Raw genomic sequence first — 21,259 nt, 5'->3', positions numbered from 1 at the left:
CTTTCCCCTGCTGTCTCTGTGTGTATGCTCTTAAGTCTCAAAAAGTCTATTTTTCAGTCTTGAAACTGCTTCTAAGCTTCTACTTGCTCAGCTAATTTCCCCAAAACTAGCTTGTGCCTTTGTATTTGTTTCAACCTCAATAAATGTGCCATTGTGGCGTTATCCCCTTCAGTGCTGTAAGTTTCTTGAGTAAGAATCGCCTTACTTAGCCACAGACGCTCTATTGCCAATGTCAAAAGATTCCTTATAAGCGGGTGTAAGTCTCATGTGTGCAAGTTTGTACATGGATCTAATGAGAGCACATCACGTAACAATAGTAGAGCCGTCTTTGTCTACAGTTGCGCCTTCAGAGAAAGAAAACATTTCGGCTTTTCCAGAAGTGGCTTTTGGAGAGGAAGGACTGAGCCTTTAACATTTGGTGTAAGGCGGTAGTATCTTATTGTGTTCATGTGCTCGTGGGACTCACCGCTTGTGCAATGGAGCAACGAGGCTTCTAAAAATAACCCCAAATGAGCGGAAACACTAGTTTCCAGAATGAGGTAGCAAGTCAGCAGAGTTCGCAGAAGGCATTTCCATTGACCTGTTCCAATCTGGAAATGAGTACAAGCAGTGGGACTCATGAGCACAACAGAAACAGAAACAGAAGAGGCAGAGTAGCCCCATTGGATACTGACCAAGAGAAACTCGAAAGCATTTGTTCTGGGATGGAAAAGTGTGTAAATCAACAGTACCTGAAGCCAAGGAATGAGTCTGCTTTATTATATACTTAAGCACAGTTAAAGTTGTTGGCTCACTGCACAAAATGGTACCTAGAATGTCAGCGAATGAGAGCTAGAGAGAAACTTATTAGTGGTGATATTTCCTAGGATGTTGGTATCATGCTCAATATTAGTTCTAATTCAGTGGCTCCCTCTACAAAAGCTTATTGTTCCCTAATGGGAAATCTACAAAGTGAGTTTCACTTCTTTATTAAAAATCAACAAGCAGAGGATGAAAAAAGTTACCCTGTTACACAGACTCCCTCTTTCCCCCATCACACACACACACACAGTTGCTTTTTCATTTCAGCTCCTTAAGTACCTCTGTGAGCCAATTCATCATTATCATTATCGTATTTTTCCCCCTTCCAGTTGAGAAAGAAAATCCCTTTTGGTCGAAAGCGCAGAATGTGACAGCTACTTAGAAATCACCCATGTACAAAATCAACTGGAAGGAAATGACCTTTTCAAGTGTGGTCTTTAGACAGATGGGATTACACCGTCCAAAGAGCAGCTATGGGAAGAAGGTATTTAGCCTCAATTAAACCCCTTTTGCTAGTTCTTTCTTACTTCTCCCCCACAATCCTATGAAAGGGACAAGGAGAAAGATCAGTCAATTCTCGCAGCAACAATGATCATCCCCCAATCTTTGGTCAATAAGTTGCTGCCACTTATAAGTCTGATCTGATTAGGACACAGCTAAGATTGAAAGGTTATCAAGAGAGCAGACTCCACTGCTTTCTCAAATCACATTGCTTGTTGCACTTTGACAATCTGATTTAATCCTGCAGAGTAACAGTAACACTAACTCTGCTACCAACGTATATGCGCACGTCACCATTCTTGATAAGAATGTTTGCATCAGGATTCAGGACAACAGCAGCCAGTCATTTCAGCCGGGGACAGCAAGCATTTGAAAAATAAACAGCTGGCTGTGATTGATTCAATGACTGATAATTTCAGTCACTTCAAGTGCTAATGTGCATTTGATATTCATGTCAGAATCAGAACTGTTTGGTTTCAGGCACCTTTAGATCTTCAGAGAGGGAGGGGGGAGATGGAAACAAGAGAGTATTCTCTATTTAATCCTCTTGGACTTCACGGAAGGAAAAAAATGAATCAAGTCATTATCCTGTCAGGCATCTGATGTGTTTTTCCCTTACCCCTTTGCTTTGCACCTGCCCCAAATTTATGAAGGAATCACTGGAGGGTTCTCCTGAGGCTGGCTATCAAGGCTAGATAGAACAGAAATGGAAGACAGTTCTCTTACCACCAGCAGCCTCACTATCACCAATTCTAATGCAGCATCAGGTGACTAAATCTATTCCGGATGCTACTCCATGATTCTACTAACGTGTCCCCAATTGTAATGGACAAAAGTGAGATTCCAAAGGCTCCTCTAAAGGAGCGATTCATTGCATACTTGTGATTGGCCACTCATGGAAGTTTGCGATTGGCCACTCATGGAAGTTTACTCGCCATCGTCAAAACCAGGATGTCTCCTGCGCTATCCCCTGGAAATCCTGCTATTAAAAGAAACACTTTTAATTGTTATTATTATTAATTATTATTATTATTTATTACATTTATATACCGCCCCATAGCCGAAGCTCTCTGGGCGGTTTACAAAAGTTAAAAACAGTCAACATTAAAAAGAAATATACCATTTAATGTGGTAATATCTGGGGAAAAGTGGGATCTTCCGTCACTAGATGCTAATATCTCAATGGAAATGAATGGACCATACTTAGAGGCGGAGGTATTCAATTCAAACCATGTGCTTGCCCCTCTCAGTCCATAACAATCATGCCAAAGAAGAAGGAAGCACATAGCCCCAGGTAAGCAAGATGATTTCCCCTTAATGTAGAGATGCTCTAAGTTCTGCTTCCTGTACTCTTTCTTTAAGGCATTTTCTTACATATTACAATCACCTGTGGGGGGCGGGTAGAGCTCCTGCTCAGGTATTTCTGACAATAAGATGCTGAGAATAAAATTAACTTGCATGCAGAAAGTGCTGGGTTCGGTCCCTGTTATCTTCAGGTATAGCTGAAAACGTCCTGCCAGAAATCCTTGATTGCTTTTGAGCTTCTATACCCACAGGAAAAATCCTGTGCCTTACTGTGGCTTTCCTCCTTGCAATCAACCAACCATCGCGACACGTTCCTTCACATGCAACCACGTGATTTGTTCCCTTCCTGGAAAGGTCCCATTGTGTTTAATGAGAAAGTGCCATCAAGTGACAGAGAGATATTGCTTTTTCTGAATATTACGACATTTTTTTTTTCCAAATCCACAATTTCCAGGGGATACGCAGATGTCCTGGCTGTAAATGATGTTCTGTAATGGACCCACCAACTTCCATGAGTGGCCAACCATGAGTATGCTATAAATCCCTTTTTTAGAGAAGCTCGTTGTCAGTCAGTGTAGACACTAATGGCTAGATGGACCAATGGACTTATGGCTAGATGGAGTTATACTGGCTAAATGGACTCATACTGATTCAGTATAAGGCAGCTTCCTAGGATCCTAACTAGGCACTGTACGTTATAAACAACAACAACCAGGCCCTGCCTGCAGTTATAAACAAGACATAATAGGGATGGCAGTAAAATAAAAGGGAAGGCAGGTCAAATAATGAAGTATAATGAACAATATAAAGAATAATATACATATCTTAAAGCAAATACAACACTACGTTTGAGACACCATTTGTCTGATGCAGTAATTAAAGATGATACGACAGAGACATAGGCAGGATCTACACTACGGCTTTAAAACGGTTTATAACAGTAGTCACAACTGTTGAGGCCCAGGACACACTCCCTATCCAGTCTTCAAAATGTTTTCAAAGTGTTATATCCTGCTTAGTGTAGATCTGGCCATAGTTGCCCTATGTGAACACACTTTTCCAACTATGGTTCTTGCTCAAACAGATTTTGTAGGCTTTTGTGGTACTTCTAAAATTCATACGATTAGCAATTACAATTGGACCCCCCACAAAAAAAAGTACATACACCATAGGAAATGGCATTTATCATGGCCCCCAGGGCTTGAACCAGGAATGTCAGGGTCTGAGGCAAAAATCTAGCCTAGTGAATTATTATGGACAGTGGGTGCTTAGGGCTTAGAGCGCATTTCAAGTGAAGAAGGAAACGGGGTCATACAACATCAAACCCTGCAACTGGCAGGCAGTATGAAGCCTCTAGATTAGTTAGGCTTTATAGAATAGAAACATGCTTCCTAGCTGGGTGCACAGACTACTTGGTGGCTGCACTCCAGCACCATCAGCTGAAGCCCTGAACTCAAGGAACCTGAGCTGGAGAATCTCCAGGTTGAGATTTGGGTATAACTGACTTGGCCCTGCCTCCCGGCCTGCCCCCGTCAAAGCACAGTAGCTCTTCAGAAAAATGTTGTTTGTCTCTGGATTTAGTAACACTTTGCTGTAGCATTTAGCTCATTTATCGGAAGAGTAAATAATCCTTGCTTTGCCTTGAATAAGAAGTGTGCTACATATGAAACACCAGGAGAAACATATCCTCTCCTCAGAATAGGAATACGTATTAGGAGAAAAGACAATAAAAAACACTGTGGGTACTTACAAACACTTCGATGGTGATGGGGACAGTGCTGTTGAGTGCTGGGATTCCCGCATCCTTAGCCATTACAGTCAAGTAAAGAACTCCATTGAGAACTTGCTCATAATCCAAAGGGCGGACTACGCTTATCACTGAAAAGGCAAGAAGCCTGTGTTGGCAATTACTGACATTAGACATTTTTAAAAGTCTGAACATAATGCACATATGTACATGGCTTGGACTCACCTCCATAACCTTCAGATAAAGTAATGTCAAAGTAACTTCGGAATGCAGAAGCATCCACAATACTATAAGTGATCTGGTTGTTTGGAGGAGAATCTTCATCAGACGCCTAGGTTAAATCAGAAGAAATACCTTTGGGTTACATATAATAGGCTATGTTATAATTATGAATGTTGGTCAAGCCATCCCAGCCAGATCCTTTGTTAGGGAAATGGGGTGCAGATACCGGTCTTAGGGCGTCTGATGTGGGGCAGTGGATTTGCAGGCTGCTAGGAATGCTCATGTTGCCCCCACTTATGCTCTACTTGTATATTTGTAAATTAGTCAAATATTACACAAATGCCACAAGCCTCCAGTGACCTTTCCTCCAGGAAAAGAAGCCAAAGTCAGGAACTTCTCACTGCTGTGGGAAGTGGGGAACACTTAACCACCTCTGAGCTTCAACTCTTTCTCAGATATTTCCCAAGAAAACTAGTGCAAGTTACATCATATTCTGGGTGGGGTAACAGATGCAGGATTCCATTTCTGGATTCTATTGTGGGAAAGTGCTTTTTTCAATAGAGAGGAATTAATTTCCCTGCAGACATCCACATGATGTCTGAACAGATAGACTAAGGAACATTACGAGTGTGATATAGTGCTTAGTGTGTTGGATCAAGGTTCTATTCCCCACTCAACCATGGAGCTCACTGAGGCCATGTCTAGACCTCCTGGCGTTCCAGGAGGGAGGATCTCACGATTTTCTGATTGCGAGATCCTCCCCCTCAGTGCACACGTGGCCATGCGACATCCTGGGCATCGTGCCCGTCACGGCGGCCATTTTTTAAAAAAGAAAGATGAACTGGAGTGTACGAGTGCTACGGCGAAAATAAATAGGTAAAAAAACCCAACTGCTCCCGCTCCCCTCCCCACCCCTGATAGGCACGGAGCACCTGAGGAGCTCCGTGCCTGGTTCCCGGCAACTCATGTTCACTCACAAGGAGCCAGGACAAAACCGGGATGGCTGCCCACACGTCCCACAGTCTCGGGACGATCCCGAGACCACGGGAAAAGTCGGGATTAAAGCCATCCCAGTTATCCCAGGGAAAGGGAGGGATCATCCCTCCCTGCCCCTGGGATCCCCTGTGTGTCATGTGGACGCACAGAGATGATCCTGGGGCGATCCCTGGTATAACCCCTTGTGTAGATATGCCCTGAGTGAATTTGGGCCCGTCACTGACTCAGCCTTGCCAACCTCACAGAGTTGCTTCGAGCATAAAATGGAGATGAGGAGGACTATGTGAGCTGCCTTGCCTTGGGTTCCTTGCAAAAGAAAAAAAGGCAGGATATAAATGTCATAAAAAAGTATTGCCCATTTCATCAGGAGCAGATCTGCTAGTTGGGGCGGAAACTAAGCTGTCACGTGGAATATTGGGCTGAAGATGTTCCAGCTAGTGAATCTGATCCCAATGAAAGGCTGAGGCAGAATATTTCCTGGCTGAGAAGAAACCTAACTGGACACATCAAGTGGCAGGCTGAAGGCTTCTCTCTTTCCGGTGGATAGGTCAGTACCTTAGCTGGCTGAGTGATTTTTTTTAATGCTGCATACTCACAAAGAGTAGCAGTAGAATATTCCAGGAAGAGAAAAGGCAAAAAGAGCTTATCAAAAGGGAACATGTGTGATGTGAACACAGCCTGAAGATCGCTCTAAAATTACACTTGCATGTACACACCCTGAGGCTGTTCTAACAGTGCTCAGGAAAACATTTGATTTTAATTGCCTTCTAGTAGGGAAAGGTTAGGATTGCATCAGCAAGTAATAGGTCAACTAGCCCTTTCCTACAGTGATTTAAAAAATGATTCAAATGAGAATAATGTGGGTAATGACTCTATTCACAGAAACCTTTTCTTTTGAGTGAGCCTCTGCTTTTGATTCTGCATTTATAGCATGTGAAATATTGTGAAATTCTTTTGACTTTCCCTCTTCTCCGCTCATTGCTTTGTGTACACTGGTGTAGCTTGTCAATGTGCATAAAGCTTTGTCATGCCAATGAAGGCTGTTCAAGTGGGATGTGCTCTCCTCTCCTACATTTCAAACACATCCGAATGGAAGTGCCTCTTCTGTCAGCAGTGCTGTGCCTCCATTTAGTGGAGCATTCATGTTCTCCAATAGTGTTCACAAGAGACGCTGAAGTGGAGAGGATACAGGCATTTGTGGGAGATGGAAAGGAAGCTCCCCCTAGTTCATGTACTCTCATTACCTAGACAATCCAGGCACAAAATTTCAGAGAGCCTCAAGGTAATTCCCAGTCACCTGCAGTGTAATGAAATCTGATTCAGTAAAAATCCTGTGCCTAAAGCACATGGTGATGGGTGAGCTCCTCCTGAGCCACTACATAATGGACTCTGTTTTTGCTGAGCTTTCTCAGGAATTCTCAATAAAGATTCCAGGATGATCAGGGGTCTGGAAACAAAGCCCTATGAAGAGAGACTGAAACAACTGGGCATGTTTAGCCTGGAGAAGAGAAGATTGAGGGGAGACATGATAGCACCCTTCAAATACTTAAAAGGTTGTCACCCAGAGGAGGACCAGGATCTCTTCTCGATCCTCCCAGAGTGCAGGACACGGAATAACGGGCTCAAATTACAGGAAGTCAGATTCCGGCTGGACATCAGGAAAAAATTCCTGACTGTTAGAGCAGTACGACAATGGAACTGGTTACCTAGGAAAGTTGTGGCCTCTCCCACACTAGAAGCATTCAAGAGGCAGCTGGACAGCCATCTGTCAGGTATGCTTTAGGGTGGATTCCTGCATTGAGCAGGGGGTTGGACTCGATGGCCTTATAGGCCCCTTCCAACTCTACTATTCTATGATTCTATGATCTATGATTCTATGCAGGGATTCCAACACAACCCCCACACCCGGCAAATGCATCCTTCCAACTCACACTTGATTGGGAGTAACCAGTGGTGAAGAGAGCTTGCTGCAGATAGGCGAAGCCTAGTAGGTCTAAACCTTAAAGCCAGGAGACTCCTGTCCATGTCGAGAATGTCATTTACTCATAGGTTCATGGAAGTTATCATTTCCTATGCTCCAGATTTAATGAATTGAGCCAGGAGGCATAGAAACCAATTCACATGCTCCTGCACCTCTTAGGAGCACAGAGTATCAACTGGCATGCTACCTAAAGCTTAAACATCAACTCTCCCCCTTTCAAGAATAAACATTCAAAGCAATTAAATATCCAACTGACAGCAGATACAGATGACAATAAATTATTTCAAATATCTGCATCTGCATTTCAGTATTCTTATCCTTGTCTCCTCCCACTTTTATATTCAACCATGCAATCTCATCAAACCTGTCACATTTCTCAACAAATCCTGTATAAACCATAAGACCAAAGTTAGCCTGTGAAAAAGTTCATTCTCTCTCTTGTATGCCTCCTCTAAATAAATAGCACCCTATACTTTTTTGTACTTCAGGGTGAGCAGAAGGTTGATTGGAATCTACTGGTAGATCTCTAGGCAGTGTACAAATGATCTGCAAGGGTTTCTGACTTTCAACTGTTTAACAATAGCAACAACAAAAAGGCTCTATCCTACTAAACTAGGCTACTGAAATAAATAATGCTTACAGGAAAAGCAAGAGTGGATTTTTGTGTAAAAACACAGTGAGCTAAGTTCTGGTATTGAGAACAATTCTTGGGCTGAACATGCACTCAGAGGAGCCCTGCTGTTCTGATGATGCTCTCAGATGTCGCTTGGATTGCAGGGTTCTGGTAGAAATCAGAACTTGACCAGGGCCTAATCTATACCAGGCAGGATATTGCACTATGAAAGCGGTATGAACGTGGTATATAAAAGGCAGGAGCCACACTACTGACAACTGTTGGGGCCCATTGACCCATACTATATACCGCTTTCATAGTGCTATATTCTCCTTGGCATGGCTCTTGCCTTTTGTATACCACTTTCATACAGCTTTCATAGTGCAATATCCTGCTTGATGTAGATTAGGGCCAGGAATCAGGTTGGATCAGGTTCCTCAGGAATCAAGGCAGAAAGAGGTCAGCATCATGGAAAGCGCCAAGTGGTGTCAGGATTGGAAACCAGACAGGATTGTCTGTAAATTGCTCCAACAAAGATCGGAATAGGACTGTGGCTTAAATAGGATGCTACTGGCCTTTAGGCTGGTTAGTTTGTCCTCTACCTCTACTTGTACTAATGCTTTGACCAGTAAAGAGGCCTGGTTGGTTTAGCAGTCTCAGGCTGTGGCGATATGGAAGTAGTTGTGGCATGGCAGTGTCTTCAGAGCCCGACTCCTCAGAGCTTGAGAATGGTAGTGGAACCTCTTCCTGGGATTCCTTTGGAGAATTGGATCCTGGGGATGTACAAGCTTCATAATGCCTTTGCATGGGTGAGTCCTCTTGTACTGCAGAAGAGGCTCGAGTCAGGCTGAGGTGTTGGAATCCTCTGCGGATAATAATTTGGGGTGCTGCTTCATGACACTTGGTCCTCCATTCTAAGTGAGGCAGTGCTGGATTTAGGAGCAAGACAAGTAAGCCATGGCTTAGGGGATCATATTATGAGGGAGCTCTAAATATGTTGGCGATAACTGATACGTAAATAACTATGATAAAATTGCTTGGGCTTAAATATGTTGGAAAGTCTGGTGTGACTTACAGCAGAGTTGCCTTATACAGATAAAACATGGCAACACAGCATTTAATATTGGAGGCAATAAGTGCAATAAGAGCCAGTTTAAAAGAAGGTCAAATCAACTTATTTTATTAGTACTTTTATAGACATTTCAGAGAAGGCTATCTAACACTGTTTAACTACAAGCACCCCCTAATGCTGGGTGGTACCCTTTCATTACCCTTCCTATTATAATGTAATATACTTTTTTCTCTTTATTTTTATAGCATGGGGCTTCTGAATCTTGATATGGCTTAGGGTTTCAGCATGTCTTAGTCTGCTTGACATCAACATTGTCATCCTTTCCGTGCCAGGTTAAATCTTTCCTCTACTCCCAAGCATTTGACAGTGTATGATAAATTTTTTTTACCTAGTCCCATGATATTTATTGCTTTGTTTTAAATTGTTTGGTATGTAAATGTTTTTTATATTATGTTTTATATATTTAAGTTTTTAATCGTTTGTAAACTGAGTTTTGGCTATTGGACAGTATAGAAATGAAATAAATAAATAAATAGTATGACCTCGTTTGCACCTAACAACAAGCTATGCGTTGTTTAACCTATAGGCTGTGGGGGTTGTGCAGGAGCAACCAAGAGCACGGTCTCATGACCGCTTCTGCTTTGTTTCTGGATTACAAAACAATCCAGGAACGCCCTGTTCCTGGGTTGTTTGCCATGACATCTGAACCTTGAATTCTGAATTTTTGAGGAAAGAGCAACCCAGAGTTTTAAGCTAACAGCAAATCATGAGTTAAAACTCTGGGTTATTTCCCCCACAACAACTCAGAGTTCTGGGTTTGTGCATCGCAGCAAATGAGATGCAAAGCAGAATTGGCAAGTGGCCACAAGGCAGCATGCTCACTTCCTCACTCCCACGTGGCCCCAACAATCCATGGGTTGTTGCTACGTGCGAACCAGGTCTAGAGGTCTGCTTTCCTGAGCCACTATTTTGCACTTGACTCTGGTTGATGGACCTCAGGGTACTAGTCCAAAAACTAAAAGATGATCCCACAAACCTTAAGTTTGCACACTCCTCTTATAATTCCTGCTCTAGATTGCTTATGAACGGCATCCATATTTCCCAAAATATGTAATTTTTTTAAAAAAATCCTATTGAATATATACAAAAGCATCACAAGAAAGCAACACAGAAATAATACAGAAGTGAGAAAACAGGAGATAATGTAATTATCATTTTAACCAGTGTTTTTTTTTAACCTTTCTCTCTTGTGAGAACTGACAAATAGATATGACGTCTAAAGCCTTGCATACCATTATCCCTAGCGGAGCAGATGTTTTCCATTGTATGCCATGAACAGCATAGCTGCTATCAAGAGAGGCACTGGCAGTTTTCTATATGTGACTTGTTTACCTTCCCCCTCTAAATGAGATGAAATAGGAGGCACGTTTTTGTAAATAGTTTTGCTCCCTTTGGATTTTTTTCACACCCCTTTGTGAAAAAGTGCAACTTTGGGGAAGAGGGAAGTGCATCCTATTGAAGGTAATACAGCAGAGAAGGAATCCTTCACATTTGAATATGTTCCTCTGCATGTCCATTGCTTTCAATGAGATCTGCCTTGGAAGATGCACTCCAAAAAAAGAGCGCTTGGTCTGATGGCTCTGGCAATGGCAACATGGTCTCTTTCCCTTCTCTCCACCAAGCCTTAGCAGATAAGGGAACATGGTGTGAACAAGTATGAAAAATGCATGCAAGAATGGAAGGTATGATTTTTTAAATGTATGTTTTCACCACCCCTGCAATGGCAAGTTCTGCTGCAAAAATCAAACCTCACAAAAATTCTGTGCAGCACTACCCAGACTATACAGGACAGGTTTTGACTCCAGTGGAATTCCATCCCCTCAGAACCATTCATAATGGTGGCATGATTTGTACACATGATGGACATTTTTTCTGAACACACAAGCATGGTTCTAGCTGGGCTAAAACACATTTTCCAGCAACACGTACACTGGTCACATCACAAGCGGCCTTAAATTGACAATGATATTCTGTGCACGTGAAATAAGTGTATCAGGGGATTCTATAAGTAACTATATCAGGGAGTTCTAAACACCAGTTACTTACCCTCACACGGACCACCTGAGTGACAGAAGGTTCATTTTCCCGCAGAGCTCCCAAATAGGAATCCTTCTGGAAGGTGGGGATGTTATCGTTAACATCCAGGACATTAATGCGGACTCTTCCTGTAGTCTCTTCCCCGCCCCCATCTTTGGCAATAATAGTGAGCGTATAGCGTTGGTTTGTCTCGAAGTCCAGCCTGGCAATCAGTGTGATTATGCCTGTGTCCTTGTCTAGTGAGAATCTAGAAGCCAAAACAGCAAATAAATATTAGTTAAGGAATCCCAGGTAAATTATGCATCTAGAACCTGTTGAAGGAAAGCAGCTGGAGGAGGGGGTGAATTTTTTTTTTTGAGTCAGCCAGCAACAAAAGGGTTAAACATGCCATCTCTTCATGCCTACACTCAAAATTGCCACCTCTTGACACTGTTTTTCATTATAAAATTTGAATGTAATATGTTTTAGCACTTCAGCAGACAGGAAAACCAATCCTAGTCTTCCTTTCACTAAAATGAATGGGGAGTTTGCTAAGGTGCTTGCATGAACCTATATAGTGAGCAGGAACTTGTCACTTCAAACTGAACCTCTTTGAAGAGGCTCTCAGCACATTATTAGGTGCTCCACCCTACATCCTCTTCCCATGACTAGAATCCATGTAATTTTGATGCAGAGGCAGAGCTGGCTAGTCTCAAAGGACCTGCCAAACACTGAACGGTGCCATCTTTTGGTAACATTTTCAGGAATCCTCATGCACTAATTCCCTTCTAGTCTGGCCTTCAGGTTCTTGGATGAGGTTCTTGTACAATCTCTTCAGATCAGACACACCTCAGTTCTGGACATTCTGATGCAAGGCCAGTAAGCTAGGTTGCAGGATGGAGCAATCTTAACTGTTCAGCTACATAATTCGTTTGCTAGCTGAACTGCAGGTTCTGTTCCATAATTAAATAAGTAACAACCAAATTGAAGTATGCCTTAATTACAGAGAGATCCTGCAATGTGCAACTGACCAGTGGCATGTGTTTGAGCTTAATGTCCTCAGAGCATGTCGCAACCTCCACAGGAGGGGCATCATACTCTCTGCCACCCATTCTGCCCCCTTTGAATGATTGGACTAGGGAGGTGCAGAGAGTGAGCAGTGGTGGAAGGAAATAATCACCATGCAGACAGGCTAGGGATGTTGTTGGGTATATGGAAATGACATGATTCTGGGAAGCCCACATCCTTCACCTAGGAAGAAGCTATTATTTCCTCAGGCCATGCTAGGCCAACTTGTTGGAAGCCTGCATAGCCCCTTCAGATTCCAATATGTAGAGGTTTCATATAGAGCAGGGCTCCATCCAAACAACTCCCCTGCAACATTTGCAGATGATTCTAGAATTCTATCTCAGCCTTAACTGGGATCATATCAAATCTCTTCTTAGCATGCTTTCTCTTATCTGCCCTCTCTAGCCCGTAACACCTATCCTCTATTGGTTGCTCCTTGACATGCTATAGAATTGTCTCATTGGGCATTAAGCTCTATTTTTCTCTGCTTGATGGCAAAACTTCTCTCACCAAGTTCTCACTTAAGGCAAGGGATACCATCAATCCAATCCAACATTAGCACCTTTTTAAATGGCTGGATTTCCACCTTCTGGTTCATGTTTTTCAGAAACATACAAAGATCCCCCCAAATGATGACCACAGAATAAGTCAGGATTTTGTCTCAGTTTAGCATCCTATTAACAATGGGAATCAGAGCCTCACCCACCTGTCAGGATCATCACTGAAATAATAACTGACTTTTCCGTAAGAGCCTACATCATTGTCTGTTGCCTAAAAATTAAAAAGAAAAAGAAAACACAATGCTAGTAATGGATTTACTTATGAATGAGTTTAACTCAAACCTTTTACAGCATATTAAAGCATACCAGGATAATCTACCGTATATAAGAATACATTCCTGTAGTGTTTATTACAAGAGATCTACAAGACTGATTTTGCTCATTTTTTAAAACTGAAGTTTGAACACTGTAAACATGCAGAAAATTTTGAAACTTTGAAAAAATTCAAAGCTTCAGCTTTAATCGCAAAACAGTATGTTTTGCACCAGTCTCCTGTTGCTCTATGGTTAAAGCCGATGTATTTATTCCACACCAAACCGCACCTCATCTGACATCATGTGTTTTCTGCCTGAAACTGAAAGAAATGCTAAATGATTTTTTAAAAAAGAATATGTCAAACGGCGCCTGATGTGACATCATGAGTTTTCGATGCCCATTACCTGTATTCTCCTGGTTTCCTTTTTTGTTTCTGGTTGGTTTTGTTTTTATTCATTTTGCTTCACAGGCAGGATTATTATTATTATTATTATTATTATTATTATTATTATTATTATTATTATTATTATTTGGCCACTCTCACTTGGATTGGGGCGAATCAAAGAGCGAGGAGGGAGAGGCTGGTGCTGCTCTTCCCGAGATGCCCTGTGTGACTGTGTGGGGGTGGGGGTGTCTGTATTTATGGGTGGGGAGGCGGGAGAGAATGGGAGGGTCATGTGGCAGTAGTGGGTGGTGCACAAGACCAGCACTACATTGGATGGTGCTGCCTCAAGACAAGTGAGTGAAAGGCAGCTGTTTTTCTTCTCCGTCCCACCATCTCAGCCCCAGGTAAAAGTGGAGGTGGGGCTTCATGGGTAGGGGTGTTCCACACACCCTTTCCCTGCAACACAGAGGAGGGGTGGGTCTGTCTATGCTTTCATGCTTTCATGTAATGCAGCGGTTCTCAACCTGTGGGTCGGGACCCCTTTGGGGGTCGAATGACCCTTTCACAGGGGTCGCCTAAGACCATCGGAAAACACATATTTCCGATGGTCTTAGGAAACTGTATTGACTGAACTATATCATGTATCATCTTTTGTATTATTAAAGCTATTGTTATGTATTATTTTCATTAGCAAACCATCCCATGACAATGGATCGTGTAGAGAAGAACGAAAATAATTTTATGGTTGGGGGTCACCACAACATGAGGAACTGTATTAAAGGGTCGCGACATTAGGAAGGTTGAGAACCACTGATGTAATGGGACGGGGTTCTCATTGGAAGGAGGGTGGCTAATTATGTGGGTGAATGAAAAGGAGGGAGGTGGGTTGGAAGACCCCATTTGGTATGGCGGGGGGAGGCTTGCTTTAATGTAGTGGGTAGGGGTCATATTATTGGGGTGCTCATTGAAGGGAAGATGATGCGGGACTTAATTGGAAAGTTGAGAGAGGAAGGGAGATGGCAAGAAGGAAATGGCCCCTAAAAGTTGTTCCAGTTGCAAGGAAAATGCCAAACGTATTTTCATTCAATCGTTGTCAGACTACTACTGCCTGTGGCAAGATGGGCTTTCCACTAGTATTTATTTATTTATTTATTTATTTATTTATTACATTTCTATACCGCCCGATAGCCGGAGCTCTCTGGGCGGTTCACAAAAATTAAAAACATTGAAAGTATAAAACAACAGTATAAACCCATAATATAAAATACAATATAAAAGCTCAACCAGATAAAAACAGCAGCAATGCAAAATTACAAATTTAAAACACCAAGTTAACATTTATTTATAGACTGTTAAAATGCTGGGAGAATAAAAAGGTCTTCACCTGGCGTCTAAAAGCATGTAATGTAGGTGCCAAGCGAACTAGTAGGTAAGAGTTGTTAAATCAAAATTTATCAGACATAGGGCAAAATCGTGAATCCTTGTTTAATTTCTTGCTACCACCCCAAGTTAACCTTGGATAGGAAGGAAACAGTGTAGCCACCAACCTGAAACAGCCCGGAAGAAGAAGTTCATTGAAGTTTCTATTTCTAATCATTCTGATCCTGGGTCCAAATTGATTCAGATATGAATAACAAACTCCAGGGCTTCTTTTCTATTTATTTATGTACCATACTGTACTGTAATGTATTTCCGAATTGCCCCTTCACTTGAGGCAATTGACAAAATGGAGTACTTTCTCTTTTCTTACTCAGCTTCCTCTTCAACCCTAGAGCAGACTTAACCAACCTGGTGCCCTCCAGATGTTTTGAACTACATCTCTCAGCATTTCTGAGTCTCAGTTATGCTGGTTATCTGGAGGATTAGAGAAGGCTTCGTAGAGTTTACAGTCTGACTTTGTGTGTTCTCTACATCTTTATCATAAACAACTGCTACCAACATCAATTATCACCTATATATCACAATATAAGGACTGCACCATAGAAAGAGTATGGTTGGGAGACTGTGATTTGTCTAAGAAGCCAGGATTTGATTTGGGATGCTTTCATTAGATGGCTTGTGCCAAGCCCAGCACATTGAGTCTGAAGCATCCCCTTTCCCTAATCAAAATGGCTTCCATCAGGATCACATCAAGCCAGGTAATAGTTAGATTTCTGTCTTCATAGGCTAAAAAAGTCTACACTTGGATGTCTGTGATCAACTGTTTTCTGTTATATCTATTATTTCCAGCCATATAATGCAGCAGCCCTCAATTATTTCCTTCACAAAAATCACTTCTATTGGAAACCTGTACCAATTGCAACACACTACCACTTGCAAACCATGATCAACTATGCCTGCTTTCCCCAACCTGGTGCCCTTCATATGTTTTGGACATCAACTCCCATCAGCCCCAGACACTATGGTCAATCATCAGAAATGCGGGGAGTTGTAGACCCAAACATCTGGAGGCTACCAGATTGGGTAATTACTGGCATGAAAAATGTGACCAAATAAAGTCTACATAAATTGAAAAGTTCAAGGAAAAGAGCCATGAAGTCCCAGATGCTCAAAAATTTCAACTTTACGCTCTTAAACAGAAGGAACATAAAACTCCACATATGGACATAAAGGAACTTCATTTTCAGTAAGAACTGTGATTTTGCCATGGATGAAAGTTGCAAGTATTTACTCAAAGGAGCTGCTTCATAATACCCAGGGTCAATTCCATCTTCAACAACATGTCAAAATCATAAAGAATACCCATTTCCCATGTGACAAATCAACTCTCATTCTTTTAAAATAGGACTTCCCCAGGAACCAGAAAAAATATAACAGTTTCATAGCCTTTTTCCTTTCCTTCCTCCTGAAATGTCACCATATATAGTATGGCAAAGGATGGGTGTTTTTTTTTTTAACCTCACAGCACTCATCCGCACAATTTCTGATCCTTCCCTCCAGGATACTCATCATAAACCATTATTGGGTTGAGCAGGACAGTTCCCTCTCTCCCCTTGCGTTCCATTTTCCGTTTTTCTCCACTGTCAGTTTAACATTCTGAGGCTCAATGGATCTCAACCATAGATTAAACTGACTCACATAGCCTGCCAAACCTCTGATTCTTTTAGACTGCCAAACCAAAAGAGGGAGGTGAACCTCAAAAGACTCTTAAGAAAAAGTATGCTTTATTCAGGAAAGCACTCCAATTTACAGCAGTTACATTTAATGTGTTTGGAGTATCACCATCATAGGAATAATCCCTTTATCTCCTGGATAGGGGGCACCTTTGTCTTTTGGGAGAACACTTCTGACTAAGGCCTTAGCTAGACCTAAGGTTTATCCCGGGATCGTCTCGGGGTCATCCCTGTTCATGTAAATGACACACAGGATATCCCCGGAGCAGGCAGGGATGACCCCAGGACGATCCCGGGATAAACCTTAGGTCTAGCTAAGGCCAAAGAGTGGTAACACTTGGAAGTGTTAGGCATAACAAACTTTTTCATAAATAAAACATTTTTCTTCAGTAATCTTCTGAGATTCGTTTGTTTCTCTTTTTTTCCATTTGGCTTAGCACATGAAGATGCCCAATTTCTGATTTCTTTCTGATTTCTTTTCTTTCTTTCTTTTCATTTTGAGTGGTGCTGGCTGGAACATGCTAGGAATTGTAGGGCTTTTTTTAATGTCTAAACATGCATATGATTGTGCCCTAAATTGGGAAAATTGTACCCCAAAAGATAGCATGAATCGGCTGGAATTTTAGATACTTAGCACAATCGTTTTGGTTCTCTGTACCTACTTGTGCATGGAGGGAACAAGCTGAGGCAGACATGTACACAGATACACAAGCTGCTACTTCTATTTATGATGCAATTAAATAAAATCAGCAGGAGACCTGCCATTAACCAGTACAAGGGTTATGGCTGGTCAGAAGGCTCTTCTGCGCACAACTTTTCTAGGAGTGCTAGAAATGTTAATGCATAAGTAACAGGAAGGAGACAGGAGGGATTCTCACCCTTAGCAGAATCTTAAGACCTTCATCACAAGGATGATGTCCTTGCAAATTTTTTGAAGCTGTGACAGATTTCACAATCTGGTCATGGCAAAAAAATAAATAAATAATATCAACCTTCCCAAGAAAGTGTGTAAAGCTCACAGTGTCATTCTGGGTGAGCAAAGTGCGATTTGTGGGTGTTTTAAAATCTTGGCTCTAATGAATATATAAAATATGCATGAATGGTGGCAGCAAAGACAAAGGGGACAAATTTGTATTTTAAAATGAGAAATAAGGAATAAAATCCCAAACTATCTAGTTTTTTTTAAAATGTATTTTCTAAATTGATTTTTGTCTGAGCTTCTTGGAGATTGATGGATTTGAGGAAAAGCAGTGTCAGAACACATTTCATGCCAAAACTCAAAGGACCTTATTACTGACATAGAATAAAACCCTACTGTATAAGTTGCTCGACTTATATTGAGAATGGCCATGCCTACTTTTGAAGGGGCCACAAACGACTGAATCTCTTTCTGGGCTGAACTTACTGATGGTAGTAATGGTTTGGCACAAACGGAAGTGGATGTGGAAAGTGGCATAAACAAATAAAGATAGAGGCAGTTTTAGGAGAAAATATAGGAAAACTACATTAAAGAACGTAGTTGCACCTTGAGAACATCCTTCCAACTTAGTACCATGTTTTCAGCATTTCTGGTTGAGTAGCACTATCTCAGAAAACATGGGGTGACATTTAATTATATCTTCTGTGTGTTTTTCCCCATTTACCTATTCAAAAATTAAACCTTAATTCTAGGGTAGGCAACTTCTGGCCGTCCAGATGTTTTGCCCTACAACTTCCATCAGCCCTAGCTAAGGATGCCCGGATTTTCTGAAATCTATCCCATGTGTGTTTGGTGGATAGTGTTATGTCGTTCGTTCCTGCATCCGTTCATAGATAGATTCAATTTTTTCCCATTATGCAGAAAAATACGTAAATAATTCCATAATAAAGTTTGCAACAATTTGCATAATTTATGTTAGTACGTAAAATTTAGCGTATTGTCCCCCATTCCATTCAACTTTTCCACACATATATTGTCCAGTATGTCATATGTCTCAGGAGAATTGCGCATATATTTTTCACTGAATAAATTTACATAAATTTCAGGAAAGTTTAAATAAATAAATAAATCTGAAAGTCCGTGGGTTCTGCACTGCCTGGGATACGAGACTGCAATGGATTCTGCAGGATGGATTCTTAGAAATCTGAACTCATTTTAGTCCGTCCTGAATTTCTGCAGCATCCCTAGTCCTAGATAGCATAGCCAATAGTGAGGGATGAGAACTGTATGCCAAAATATCTGGAGGGCCACTAGCTGAAAGAATTGAAAGAATCTGTCATTAAGACAACAGCCATGGAAAATCTCATTCAGAGGGTTCACTTTCATATTGTGTGTGTGCGCACACACGTACATACACAATTACATAGACACACCACTGTTGAGCAGGATCACTAAGAACCATCCTCATGGTTTCACTTTTAAGTGGAAATGTTGGGATTATCTACTGTGAGTATCTCAGATAACAAAATGCCTGCATAGACTGGCAAAATCCATTCTGATTTTGGGCAGCAGAACGCAGCATTGGCAAACGCTTCCCTGTTTATTTTTCATTGCATTTTTAGTAAGGGGGAAAATGCGGATACCAACATTTTATGGAACAGAGCCTCAACCTGAAGGTCCCTCAATTAAGAGGAATAATCTCTTAAAAATCCATTCAAACCTAACTAGTTGTACAAACAAACAATTAACTAGGGAATTACAGAACTTCAGAATAAATACCTCCAAAGCGAGTTTTAACAGGCCAACTGAAGAAGGTTAAATAGGGCTTTTCACTTTGCATTTCAGGCTAAGGCCAATGCTGATATCTAAGCATTTTGTACTATCAACTTAGAAGACATGAACTTTGTTTGAAGAAGAACAAAAAATGCCATCTGTTTGATTTCAATCTCCTCCCCTGGCCCTCCAGCAATCCTACATTTCCTCTCCCCTACCCCATCTCTGTTTCTTTAATTCAACAGTCTTCTGTTCAGAAATACTGCTGCTTGGTCTGGCAGGGTTTGCCCAGTAGGATGCAATGTACCTATCAATTTGCAACCATTCAACCCCATGCAGCAGACTTTCCAGGTGTTTATCTTGCCCTGCCAGCTGGAGGCTAAGAGAGTTGCAATTTCCTCTTGGGTGGGTTATTGTCACAGTATGGCCTCACAAAATTAGACTTCAATTTTCATTGGCTCAGAACATGGCTTTGGGAAAGGGTTCCTTGTACTCCTGGACAAAATGTGTTCCACCTCATTAGGGAGAAGGCTAACGAGCTGGTCATGCAAGATGGCTACTTCCTCATATTCATTCCTATACTTTCCTTTGGCAGATAGCTCTCTCAGGCTGCTGCGAGTTAATGTGGCTGGTTCATCTGACCATAGGTATCCAGATGGTCCTTCAGCCAAATTGTCCCTGGAGGCCAAAACCATTTTGCCTGGGTACTACTCTATGCCTCATACGAATACCCCATTTAAAAAGAGACAAAGCCTACATTTTTCCATATTCCAGATATACATTATTAAAAGAACTCTTATGAAATCAAAGAATGATTCAGGCATAACCATCCACTCCAGTCTCCTGTTTCTTTGTTCATTCCAGATGCATTCATTTGCCAGCTGCAATGCAAAAAAGGTGGGATGGTGGCTCATGTGCTCTGAAACACTGTCCTTTAGCACCAACTCTGGAGACAAACAATAGTTTTTAAGAGTGTTCAAGCCAGCTTAAGTGAAGTATTGCTTCCCGTGATATACACACCCATTTCTTTTGTTCTGCTGTTATTTTTAGTGAAGCAAATTTTTTAAAGCACAGAAATAGTGAACAGAGATAACAAATGGATACTTGTAGACATTGTGAATGTAAGGAATGCAATATGGCTTGAAGTTGTTAACACTCTTTCCTTAGTTAGATTTACAAGGAATAACACTCAAATAAACACAGCTCTGTAAACTATATTTACTAGTTAACATTTCGGGATACTTCTTTAACACAGAAGTTCAAAGATTTCTTGGAAGAACAGAGGCAAAGGAGCTAGGAAAAAATAGGGGCCTGCCACATTTCCCAGCAATCAAATGAAATCCAGATAAGATGGAGATGCCGGTGGTGGGCATTCTCATGAACAAGAGTTTGGGGAAATGCATCTTTAGATGAGATCATACCCCTCTTTAAAAGTCCAAGCATGCCCCTAGACTGCAGTGCAGCATCTGAATGTCACAGCTATGTCCAGGATTATGCTTTATCAGCTTTGGTCATATGCTAACTGGAACCCTTCTTGGAGCCTTTGGGCACAGTTTGGGTGTACAGGGCCTGTTCAGACAATACGCTAAGCCATGGTTAGGTTGCTAACCCTTTTGCAGCAAATGATTAGTGAGCATGTTTAAACCATGGTTATGTAGCCACCATTGTTAGGAATGGTTCACACAGCATGCTAAGTCATGGTTCACATGACACACTAAGCCATAACATTTAGCTCAAAATGCCTAACCATCATGGTTTAGCATGTTTTCTGAAGAGGGTCACTGTGTCTAATAACCTCTTTTCTTAACAACTGCAATGCACTCTATGGCCCCATTCAAAAGACACTTAAACCATGGCTTTAACCACTGTGGT

The 21,259-nt window shown here is 41.6% G+C and overlaps 2 protein-coding genes across 2 annotated transcripts in view; one reads left to right on the top strand and one right to left on the bottom strand.

Annotated features, from left to right (window-relative positions):
• The window catches only part of LOC134403180 (cadherin-23-like), a gene marked incomplete at its 3' end in the record, with an annotated part of 380,609 nt that overhangs the window by 65,148 nt on the left and 294,202 nt on the right, over positions 1-21,259 (bottom strand). Inside the window, exons 15-18 of the mRNA XM_063133286.1 lie at positions 13,089-13,153; positions 11,345-11,582; positions 4,580-4,685; positions 4,358-4,485 (exon numbers count right to left, since the gene is read on the bottom strand). Coding sequence (XP_062989356.1) covers positions 4,358-4,485; positions 4,580-4,685; positions 11,345-11,582; positions 13,089-13,153 — 537 coding nt within the window. The remainder of the gene's footprint in view (positions 1-4,357; positions 4,486-4,579; positions 4,686-11,344; positions 11,583-13,088; positions 13,154-21,259) is intronic.
• The window catches only part of LOC134403006 (prosaposin-like), a 298,719-nt gene that overhangs the window by 223,833 nt on the left and 53,627 nt on the right, over positions 1-21,259 (top strand). The gene's annotated exons all lie outside the window — the stretch shown is intronic.

Source organism: Elgaria multicarinata, chromosome 8 (assembly GCF_023053635.1).
Source record: "Elgaria multicarinata webbii isolate HBS135686 ecotype San Diego chromosome 8, rElgMul1.1.pri, whole genome shotgun sequence".
Lineage (NCBI taxonomy): Eukaryota > Metazoa > Chordata > Lepidosauria > Squamata > Anguidae > Elgaria > Elgaria multicarinata.
This window is presented reverse-complemented; position numbering and strand designations above follow the sequence as displayed.